The sequence below is a fragment of the Hemiscyllium ocellatum genome, chromosome 14 (assembly GCF_020745735.1).
Source record: "Hemiscyllium ocellatum isolate sHemOce1 chromosome 14, sHemOce1.pat.X.cur, whole genome shotgun sequence".
NCBI classification, from domain to species: domain Eukaryota; kingdom Metazoa; phylum Chordata; class Chondrichthyes; order Orectolobiformes; family Hemiscylliidae; genus Hemiscyllium; species Hemiscyllium ocellatum.
Genome location: NC_083414.1, coordinates 19,175,098 through 19,187,379, shown reverse-complemented (window position 1 = coordinate 19,187,379; position 12,282 = coordinate 19,175,098). Strand labels below are relative to the sequence as shown.

The window sequence follows — 12,282 nt, the reverse complement described above, 5'->3', positions numbered from 1 at the left end:
CCCATACCCCTACATTTACCCCTTACCTACCCACAGCCCTAACCTAACACTACGGGCAATTTAGCATGGCCAATTCACCTGACCTGCACATCTTTGGACTGTGGGAGGAAATCGGAGCACCCGGAGGAAACCCACACAGACACGGGGAGAATGTGCAAACTCCACACAGTCAGTCGCCTGAGATGTGTTAAAGTAACAGAGATGGAAAGAAGTTTGGTTCAGGAATATGCTTTGCCATGATTTCCCTCTGGAATTTGGGAGAGTGGCACCCTAAAATGGAAGCACATTTTAGTCTCAGCTGCACCCCTGGGAGGCAGTACCCACCACTGGGACTACGCCCAGCCCAGGATGCAAGGAAGGAAACTGCCATTGCAAGAATGTACGTGAGGTTGCAAGGTATTCATATGGATTAATCTGTCAGGTCATAAGAAGAGGGGGTGGTGTGATGTGAGGAGTTAAAAGGATGGGGAAGAATGTTGTCATAGGAACAGTCAGTGCCATGATGAGGGGAGGCTGCTTGATCTAGATTCACCAGGCAGTCTCCCTTTGTGCCCATCTGCTAGTGGTAAAATGAGAGCAACCACTGGAAGAAGCCCTCAATTTGCTAATTAAGTGGTGAATTGGCCTTTGAGCGTCCACCTTCCATATCACAGGTAGAATGTGGAGGAGCGTTGACATCAGCTCCCCTCACCTGTTGGGTGTGGACTGGATTGCACCTGTACAATCGAGCAGTTTGCCAGCAACGACCCTCCAGTCTCACACATGAATAGTGGGTGAGCCAATGATCAGCACCTACAGAACTGGAACCCAGTGATGGCCATAAACCCCTTCAGGTGAATTAGGGAAAATAACAGAAGAACAAAGCAATAAGTGGGTTGGGCATTACTATAGTGTTTGGCTACATTAACATCCACTAATCTGATTAGGTATCTCTGTTTCTGTCTGGTGTTGAGGTCAGTGTTATCCCCAAGGAACTGTCAAACTAGAAGCTTCTTCCCCTCCTCACCTCACCATGACAACAATCGTGCTCGAGGCTGGATCTACATTCACCCTGTTCCGTTACCCCGTCTCTGACAGCCCTCATTCTGCTCACCTTCAATCCACAGAGAATCTGATAAAGAAGAAACACCACCATACTTTCAGAGAGTTTCTGTCTTTTCAGGATATGGCTGAGGTCTCTCTCCACAAAAGGCATCACCAGGTAACTATGAATAGAATGTACACACACACACACACACACACACACACACAGACACACACACAGACACACACACACAGACACACACACACACAGACACACACACACAGACACACATATAAGCATTGAATTTCTTCCAGCAATTTCAGATGCATTTTAAAACTTTACATTCCTATATTCTTCCATTAAATTATTTTTGGAAGTAAAGTTTTCATTTGTAATATTTACTGTTTTTGGCAACCCTAAGGCAGTTCCTGTTTTTATTTCTGATTGATGAGCACTGGGTAAAAATTCTGGCAGTCTTCCATTCATTGGACTAAGAATGATAGACTGGTTAGCAAGGAATATCTGGAGAACTAGCCATTTGGATACAAACCTGGCTTGAAGGTAGAAAATCATGGGTGTTAGTAGAGGGTTGACTTTCAGATGGAGGCCTGTGATCAGCGATGTGCCTGCGATCAGCGCTGGCTTCATTATTTTTTGTCACTTATATAAATGATTTGAATGTGAATGTAGGAGGAATAGTTAGTAAATGTGCAGGTGATACCAAAATTGGTGGTATAGTGGACAACGAAGAAGGTTACCTCAGATTACGATGCGACCTTGATCAGATAGGCTGATGGGCCAAGGAATGGCAGATGACATTTAATCTCGATAAAGGAGAGGTGCTACATTTTGCTAGGGCAAATCAGTTCAGAACTTATACACTTTAATGGTAAGGTCCTAGGGAGTGTTGTTGAACAAAGAAATCTTGGAGTGCAGGTTCATAGCTCCTTGAAAGTGGAGTCAGAGGTAGGCAGGATAGTGAAGAAAGCATTTGGAATGCTTGCCTTTGTTGGTCAGTGCATTGAGTATAGGAATTGAGAAGCTGTATAGGACATTGGTTAGGCCACTTTTGAAACATTGCATGCAATTCTGGTCACCTTGCTATAGGAAAGATGTCATGAAACTCGAAAGGGTTCAGAAAAGAGCTATAAGGAGAGGCTGAATAGGTTGGGGCTGTTTTCCCTGGAGCATCGGAGGCTGAGGGGTGACCTTATAGAAGTTTATAAAATCATGAGGGGCATGGATAGGCTAAATAGAGAAGGTATTTTCCATGGGGTAGGCTATCACTCAAAATACAGAGGGGTGGAATTGAGGATGATTTAGTGGTTTGGATCAGAAATTGGCTACCTGAAAGAAGACAGAGGGTGGTGGTTGATGGGAAATCTTCATCCTGGAGTTCAGTTACTAGTGGTGTACTGTAAGGATCTAATGTGGGGCCACTGCTGTTTGTCATTTTTATAAATTACCTGGATGAAGGCATAGAAGTAAATTTGCAGATGACACTAAGGTCAGTGGAGTTGCGGACAGTGCTGAAGGATGTAGCAGGTTACAGAGGGACGTAGATAAGCTGCAGAGTTGGGCTGAGAGGTGGTAAATGGATTTTAATGCAGAAAAGTGTGAGGTGATTCACTTTGGAAAGGAGCAACAGGAATAAAGAGTGCTCGGTTAATAGAAAGATTCTTGGTAATGTAGATGAGTAGAGAGATCTCGGTGTCCAGGTACATAGATCCCTCAGAGGTGCCACCCAGGTTGATAGGGTTGTTTAAGGCACAAGGTGTGTTAGTTTTTACTTGTTGAAGGGTTGAGTTTCAGGGCCATGCAGTCATGTTGCAGCTGTACAAATCTCTGCTGCAGTCGCACTTGGAGTATTGCATACAGTTCTGGTCACCGCATTATAGGAAGGATGTGAAAGCTTTGGAAAGAGTTCAGAGGAGATTTACTAGGATGTTGCCTGATATGGAGGGAAGGTCTTATGAGGAAAGGCTGAGGGACATGAGGCTGTTTTCATTAGAGAGAAGAAGGTTGAGAGGTGACTTAATTGAGACATTTAAGATAATCAGAGGATTAAATAGGTTGGACACAAGAGCCTTATTCTTCATATGATGATGGCTAGCATGAGGAGACATAGCTTTAAATTGAGGGGTGACAGATATAGGACAGATGTCAGAGGTAGTTTCTTTACTCAGAGAGTATAAAGGGCGTGGAACACCTTCCTGATAATATAGTAGACTCGCCAACTTTAAGGGTATTTAAATGGAACAGTGTAGGTTAGATGGGATTCAGATTGGTTCCACAGATCGGCACAACATAGAGGGCTGAAGGGCCTGTACTGCGCTGTAATGTTCTATATGCTATCATTGATTGTTGCAAAAATGTATCTCATTCACCGCTGTGCATTAGGGAGGGAAATCTGCCATCCTAGTCTGGTCTGGTCTGTATGTGACTCCAGACCCATAGTGATATGGCTGACACTCAGCAAACCATTCAGTTCAAGGGTAATTAGGCAACAAATATGGTACCCACAGCCCATGAAAGGTTAAAGTTGTTTTGGCTTGTATTCACATCATCCGCATCAATACTTTCTCAGCATGTTGTAGCAAAGCCACACAGAGTGGCAATGTGAGAGTTTATGCAATCACTACATTCCTGCTTTGGGGGAGGAGAGGGTGGAGGTGGTTGGGATCATGTAACTAAACATTTAATCTGTTTCCCAAAACTATTCTCACGGATAGAAGCATGGGAATGTTTGAGCAGTAAAAACAAAAGACAGACAGAGAAGAATAAAGTGAGAGAAAGAGATTAAATGGCTCTTTCTTAATTTTTATGTTTTATTTTCCTTTGTCTTCCATTGGGTCTCATAATATCCCCACCAAGGATATTTACAAAATGTCTTTCACATAGTAAAATTTTCCAAGACATTGCCATAAACAGGCTTTGAGCAAGAGGTGGTGTTCGGGTCCGAAGGCATTAAGAAGTAAATTTTCAGAAGGTTTCTGAAAGTGGTGAGAGACATAGCCAGCTGGACCAAGGTGGTAGCCATGACACCTGGAGTCTGTGCTATAGAAAGTGGAATGGATTAGGATGGGGGGCAAAGGAAAACAGGTAAACGAGTCTGGGGGGCATAGGTAGGGAAGCAGATTGCAGGAGAATGGATTGGTAGGGAGGGTGGTGCTGCATGGAGCTTGTGATGATTTCAAATTCAATGCTGCAGGGAACAGGGGAGCCAATGGAGGTGCTGCCGAACAAGACAGAACACCCAGATAGAATGTGGGTGGATGAGCAAGTTGTTGTTTGTATAGAAATGAGAGGCAGTGACTATGTGGTAATGTCACTGGACTAGTAATGCAGAGACCCAGATTACTGCTGTAGATCATGGGTTCAAATCCCACCTTATTAATTGGTGGAATTTTGGAAATGTGAAAATAAATCTCAGTAATGCTAACCCTAAAACCGAGATTATTGTTGCTAAACTGATCTGTTTTACTATTGCCCTTCGGGGAAGGAAATCTGCCATATATGTCTGATCTACAGATTCACAGTAATGTGCTCAGTTCCTATTTGCTCTCTGAAATGGTCCACTGAACCACTCAGTTCAAGAGGCAATTAGGAATGGACAACTGCTGATGGTGTCCTCATCCCATTAATGAACTCAAAACAAGGCCATCGACAAAAGCAAGGTAAGACATCAGGCCTAGAGGTGGCAAAGTCATTAATGAAGGATTCCTCTGTAGTGAGAGAGAAGACAGAAGCAGACAATTCTTTAAAAGGTGCAAACAGATGGTCTCGATGACTGAAAGAATATGGAACTTGAAGTTCAGTTTAAGAGTTGAATGGGACATCAAAGTTACATGCAACCTGTTGGTGAGGAAGAAAGTGTGTGGATGTCTTGATAGAAAGGTGATGGGCATTAGAATTGCTCTAAAACATTCAACAATGCATAGAATTGATGAATAATTGCTTTGTCAGTTCTGGTCTCCTATCTATTAGAAAGGAAAAGGTCTTATTTCGTGATGCAATGGAGATTTGCAATTCGGTTATGTGTGCAGCAAAGGCAGGGAGAACTGAGAACACGAATAAATGCCCCACTATTTAATTGCTGCTTATGGCGTATTGCAAGATCGTACATGTCATGGTGGAATTCACAACACCACAAGAAGAAAGGCATTTTTTTCAACTGTGCTGCATGTACTCACAAGCTCTGGAATGTATGTAAATAGTCTTCTGGTGAAAAGACATTGAGCAAACAAATGACCTGCAAAAACAAGACTGACTTTAAAAAGACATACAAGAAACATGAACAAAGTTAATATGTCATTATGCTCAGCATTCATTTGCTAAGGCTCATGACCCAAACTCACATTTTCCTGTTTGTTATGTTTGAGCAGCCGGAGTTCACGGTATGCTCGCTTGGCGTGAGTTAAAGACTGGAAGGGTCGGTGCAGTTTCTTTACTGCAACTTTCTCTCCTGTCTTCTGGTCAATAGCTGAACTGTACATAATAGGAACAAAAGGTACATTATCAGGCTTTCTCATGAAGTCATAGTGATATACAGCACAACTCATCCATGCTGACCAGCTATCCTAACCTAATCTAGTCCCATTTGCCAGCATTTGGCCTATATCCCTCTAAGCCCTTCCTATTCATCTACCCATCCAGATGCCTTTAACTGCTGTAATTGTACTAGCCTCCACCACTTCCTCTGGCAGTTCATTCCATACATACACACTACTCTCTGCCTGAAAATGTTGCCCCTTAGGTCCTTTTTTCATCTTACCCTGCTCACCTTAAACCAATGCCCTCTAGCTTGAGACTCCCCTAATGTGGGGAAAATCTCTATAAGGTCACCCCACAGCCTCCAAAGCTATTGGGAAAATAGCCCAAGCACATTCAGCCTCTCCGTATAAATCAAACCCTCCAAATCCTGGCAACTGTCTTGTAAAATCCTTTTTGAACCTTTTCAAGTTTCAAATCCGTCTGATGAAGTATGGTGGCAAGAGCTGAAATACAATATACCACTGAATCATAGGACAAGACTTCAGCCCCATTATTTGTCAAGTACCATCTCTTCAATCTCACTGTGAGAGTACATTAAGCAGAAATCAGACATTGTGAAGAACAACCAGGTGAAATGACTTTGCAAAATGCATCATATTTGTCTTCAGTTTATATCTGTGTAAATTTAATAATATTAATTAGAATTGGAGAATTGATTTTCTTCCATGATTTAAGGAGATATCAGTTGCTTACCTGCTTTAAGTTGCAAAACATTGAGGTAAAAACAATTTACCTGAAAATATTAAATTCATTTTCCCCCGGGGGTGCTTTCTACAAGTGTGTCTTAAATTTGAGATTTATTTAATTGACTGAGTTTGAATTTACTGCAGGTCTTATTGTGGGATTAGAACTTCACAGAACTGTTACAGCTCAGATAGAGGCCATTTGGCTTATTATGTCTGCACCAGTTCCAAATAATCAATTCACTTAGTGCCATTTCCCTGCCCTTGCTCCATAACCCTGCATTTCTTCCTTTCTGGAGTTTAATTCTTTGTTGAATGCATTAATTGAACTTGCTGCTACTACTGGTTAAGGTAGTGCATTCTGGGCTCTAATCATTGACTGTGCCAAAACAATCTTTCTCATATCACTTATGCTTCACTTAGCTAATCACTTTAAAACTGTGCCCCCTTACTACATTCTTTGACAAGTGAGAACAGGTTCTCCAAGCTACTCTGTCAAGAAATCTCATGATTTTGAATACCTTTGTCAAATCTCCTCTTTGTCATTTCGTTTCTCCAAAAAAGCACTGTCCTAACAATTCCAACCTATCTTCACAAATAAAATTCTCATTCCTAGAACCATTCTCAACAATCTTTCCTAGCTTTATTTATTCTGCCTTGTCCTGAAGAAGGGCTCATGCCCAAAACGCCAATTCTCCTGCTCCTTGGATGCTGCCTGACCTGCTGCGCTTTTCCAGCAACACATTTTCAGCTCTGATCTCCGGCATCTGCAGTCCTCACTTTCTCCTCCATCATAAGTGTGGAACTTGTAAACCTTTCATTCACATGAATACGTGACAATAAACCTAATTCAATTTAACCCTTTGTACAGCCTCTGTTTTTCCTACCTACATTTGACTCATACTTATCTAGTTCAGATCCATTCTTATCCCTTTGAATTTCGCTGTCCTAAAGTTAATTATTCTTATTTTGGTTTATTCTTTGTCCTTTCATTGTCAACCATCATAATCACGGTGCCCTAACTAATCCCCTACTGACACTTGATCTACATGTCTGTCTCATTTTCAACAATCAGATCTAGCAGTGCCTCCTTTTTTGTTACTCTAGCACACACACTTCTACAGAAAACTTTCATTCTAGGAACCCTTGCCCCTCTGTGTTCTTTGCTTACTATTACCCCAGTCTGTATTCAGATATTTAAAGTCCCCAGTACAACCACCTTATCATACTTACACCTCACAATATTTTCCTTAGATTTGTTTCTCAACCTCCTCCGACCAGTAGTGGTCTGTAGACTACAATGGAATTGTATATTCATTTGTCCTTAACTAAAGTCAAACAGATTTGGTCCCTATTCCCTTTGGACATGTCTCCAGCACTGCAATACTGTCTTTGGTCAATACTGCGTCCCCTTCCCTTTTTCTTCCTTTTATATCTTTTTTGAATATCATATATTAACACCCAGTATTCCTTGAGCCAGGTCTCTGTTATAGTCACAATATTGTATTTCCACCTGGCAATCTGCACCAATCTTACTAACCACCCTCCATGCATTCACATATATGCACAGCAACCCTGATTTAAGCTGTATTCTTTTTTTCCATTTTCCTGATCCCACCTCTTAATTTACTATTCCCTTATTTTGTACTATCCAACTCTGCCAGTATTTTGTGTACCTTAGTATTGATCTCAGATATTGTCTCCTGGTTGCCATACTCCTAAAACCTATGTCATATTAGCCCTGGGCTCTGGGTTACTAGTCTAGTAACTATGTTACTGTGATGTAAAGGATATCCCAAGGTTATGCTATATATCTCACTAGATGCATACTGAAGATATAGATTTATCCCATATGACTCATTGGGTTACTGCTTACTGAGGAAGTATTATTTTACACTGGGTTGAGAGCATACTGTACAATATGAGTTAACATATAACATCCCTGGCAAGAAAATGAAACAACATGATGAAGAGTATCACATCATGCTGCAAGACAAATATCACTAAAATAGATATGAAGAAGTGACAAGATGACTGAGGAGAAACTAGCAATGATGATAGAAAGAGAGGAAAAAAGTACAACGAAACTGAATTTTTAAAAAAATGTAGGTAGGCTAAAGAGGAAGTTCTATTAAAGATTTGTAATAAAGTGCTGGAGTTGAAAAGAAATCATAAAATGAAGCCTATACACTAGAAAGTAAAATCTTTGATAAATGGACTAACAAGAGATAATAATCGATAATGGGCAAAGATGGTAAAATATTGTTTGGAAGGGATACAGAAACCAAATATTTGACAATCTACAAGTGGATTGTATAACGATCTAAATCAAGGGAGTCCTCAAGATATGGAGGCAAATGAAAAACCAAACATTATGACTTCAAAGTTAAAGGATGAGTTAAAAGTTCGTAATTGTTAATTACGGTAAAGCTCCAGGTTTAGGTGAAGTAATACCAGGAGGTCCAAAAACTCTTGGAGAAACAGACACGTTTGTGATCAAACATACACCAAAGGATACATTCCAAGTGACTTAAAACATTACTTATTCATTCAGTTATCAACGGATTGCAATCACTTCAGAACTATAAGCTTAAGAATCAGCTGATTAAAATGATCTTTAAAATCATGACAGGAAAAAAAAATGACACATTTAAAGCAAAAACTGACGATACAGGTCTGGAGTTTGACCCAGAGTAGAATCAAGAAAGGGAGCAATTGTTGATAAATATTTAGAAGTAAACAATAAAATTTACTTCTGTTTCATGAACAATGAAAATGTATTCAGTCATGTTGATTGCCAAAGGTGGACAGACAATTTGCTGAAACTGACAGTAAAGATGTGAGATTTCTCCAGGGCCTATAATGGGACCAATAGGGAACACCAGGCTCGAAGAGGGACAATCAGAAATGTTTCAAATGAAAGGTGGAGTACAATAAGGCTTTGCCAAAATTACACAATCTGTACACAACTAATTTTAAGAAAATTAGATGTGCTTCTGGGATGAAAATTGGAGACAAGAACATAAAGACCTGTAGTATATTGACGACTTGGCACTAATAACAGAATTGGAAGAGGTCTTAAAAAATATCATAGATCAAGTAAAATCTAGAAAGTTAGAATATGCTTTGAGTATGAACTCAAAAGCCAAAAAGCCAAGACCAATAGTAGTTAGATGGAATCTATTAGAAGAAACTGGAATGAAAATTGAAATGAATGGTTATCACACTAGAATAAATAAATAAGTTCATCTGTTTAGGCCAAAGAGGGTGGTACATGTATGGAATGAGCTGCCAGAGGACATGGTGGAGGCTGGTACAATTACAACATTTAAAAGGCATCTGGATGGGTATATGGCTAAGAAACGTTTCAAGGGATATGGGCCAAATGCTGGCAAATGGGTCTAGGTTAACTTAAGATACCTAGTCAGCATGGATGAATCTATTTCCATACTGTACAGCTCTATGACTCTGTTTGAAGAAGACATAAGTGAAGCAGACAAAATTTTGTGAAAACAAAAGGATCCATTAACAACAAGAAAAGACAAGCTTGGAACAAGTAAAGATTCATATGATGATACATTCTATTCTGTGCCCCTGAACAATAAGTAAAGCCTGAACAATAAGCAAAGAAAGGAAATAGAGGATTTTGAAATGTGGATGCTGAGACAAACGTGAAAAATCCCATACAGCCCATAAGGCAAATGACGAGGTATTATAAATGGCAAGAGCAAAAGTGACATTGAAATATCAGTAGTTCAGTCACTCGACCAGAACTGCCTAGCTACAGAGATTTCTTCACCAAATAAAGTGCAGGGCAGCAAAAAGGGGAAGTCAAGCTCAGTGTCAGGAGATGATGGATATCACAAAGCTGTTGCAGATGAGTTACCGTGGATACGTAAGGACGTTACAAGGCAGATGAGCTTGGCATCACATGGTAGCAGAATAGATACCTGCAACAGCCTCTTAATTTTATGATTCCTCATTTCACTGATTTTGTTTTTTGCACATGTTCACAGGATACGACTTCAGTTATCGCATGCGGCTCATTGTCCTGAGAAGCTCTGCGTGCATACTAATTCAGTGGGCATTTCCAAAGGCATTGAGAGAGTACTTTGTAGTGTGGGATTGTGTCTCTATATATCAGGTGGACCAGTGGGGATGGCAGGTCCATGCTTGCTTTGCTTTGGTGCAGCTCCAAAGGGGCAGATTTGTTGAACTCATGATGCCCATGCTGTGAGCACATAAACACTGCAGGAACATTAGCCTGGTCCCATTAGTAATATTGGAACATTTTAATTTTTTTGGCATGCGTTCGCATTAGTGACAATGGGACTTTGTTACTCTATGTCTAATACTGTGGTGTCATTGTGCCATCATTATTGTGGATGTAGCTGCTGGTAAGTAGGACTGAGACATCTCTGTTCTAGATCCAGTTTTGAATAATAAATCTCCTGTGGTGCCCAATGACACAACCATTGAATTCAACCCTGATCTTTCTCAACTGCTCCAAAGCACAGACAGAGATGAGTGTACAGTGAGGTTAACTACTAAATGTTTGATTCAAACCACAGCAATAGTAGGGGGAACAGGTTCAAACTGGGGTGGTACACAGAGGGAGCCGAATTTAAATTGTTCAGAGGAGTGGAGAAACAGTTGGTAGTTGGGTTGGCAATGTGGCTGAGCTTTGATGGGCTTTATCACCTCCTCCCCTGTATTTATACAGCCCAACCTTGACAGTGCTTCTGAGAGAGAAAGGTCCAAAGTCTAAAACGTGAGAGGCACACATGTACTGGTTTAAAGACTGCAGACAGGCAAGCGTCTGAAATAGATACCAGACGCATATAACGAGACCCCTACCCCCACCACCCGAAAGACCTGTCATTTTTCCCCCATTAATGAAATTCCGAAACTAAGAATCCCTACAGTGGCCCTTCGGGCCAACAAGTCCACACCGACCCTCCGATGGGTAACCCACCCAGACCCATTTAATCATATGTTTACCCTGACTAATGCACCTAACCTGCTGAGCCACCCCCTGTTTCCCCCCTTCCCTCTTTTAACAATTATATACTCTTACTTTTTCTATGACATTGATGTTATTTACCAACTTTTTTTCCACTTGAAGTTGACAAGTTGTAAATGTTTAGATTCTTGACATCAACTCCCTGAATGGGCGCGGGGGAAGAGAGAGGCATTTACCAAGACTGAGCACCCCCTCCTGAGGGTCCCACTGACACTGGTGGGGGGGGGGAGAATCTTACTCCCACACTTGTCAGGATGCACAAGTTGTCCGTCTGTTTACACATGGTTTCTGTCTGAAACCCGTACACTGCACCGTTCACACAGATTGCGTCCCTAGTTTAAATAGTTTTTTTTACTAAATACTGTATATTATTTGTTGCTGTCTGCTGTCTAAATCTCAAACACCCACTGTCTGAAAATTCATCGCCTTCAACTCGACCACCGAAGATGCCCATATTAAAACATAATTCACCCCCTAAGCCAGTACAATCAGGTAACTAGAGGGACTGGTGCCCACTTACCACACGCTTCCATACGCCCCTGATCCTATCGGGGTCAGGTCGGTGTACCTGAGCGGCACTTCCCAGACGGTCTTGTTCAGCTCTTGTCTGTAGAAGCCTTTCCTGACCGGGGTCCCCATGTGCCTGACCCTTTCCCCCCCAAGGCTGCCCACAGCCGGAACTGCCCGAGTGCACTTTTCAGGTGAGTTTCACTTCGCCAGTTACCTGCGATTGCGCACACCCCCATCCCCAGCTCCACCTTCAGCTCCAGCTCCTTCCTGCTGCCTGCCTCTCCTGAAACCACTGGGGAGCTTTTATGCAGATGGAGCCCATTTTCACAGTCACCCCCATTCAAAAACAGAAGGCGAATCCCTCCCCAGTTGCAACTCTTGTCTTTCCCCTCAGGCACTGGACTGCAGTGCCCACCTTTCTCAGTTGTGTTATGGATCGAACTCTCAGTCGGCGTCAACTCCTTCAGCTGGAAGATCAACAGGTTTCA

The 12,282-nt window shown here is 41.6% G+C and overlaps 1 protein-coding gene across 3 annotated transcripts in view; it reads right to left on the bottom strand.

The window, feature by feature from the left end:
- Positions 1 to 12,061, bottom strand: part of zgc:171775 (STKc_p38 domain-containing protein) — a 33,013-nt gene extending 20,952 nt beyond the window's left edge. Inside the window, exons 1-4 of one of the 3 annotated variants that reach the window (XM_060835446.1) lie at positions 11,805 to 12,061; positions 5,383 to 5,512; positions 5,218 to 5,294; positions 1,094 to 1,205 (exon numbers count right to left, since the gene is read on the bottom strand). In XM_060835446.1, coding sequence (XP_060691429.1) covers positions 1,094 to 1,205; positions 5,218 to 5,294; positions 5,383 to 5,512; positions 11,805 to 11,923 — 438 coding nt within the window. In that variant the 5' untranslated portion in view covers positions 11,924 to 12,061. The remainder of the gene's footprint in view (positions 1 to 1,093; positions 1,206 to 5,217; positions 5,295 to 5,382; positions 5,513 to 11,804) is intronic. The other 2 variants (XM_060835447.1, XM_060835448.1) reach the window with 2 other exon arrangements.
- Between the last annotated feature and the right edge of the window lie 221 nt (positions 12,062 to 12,282).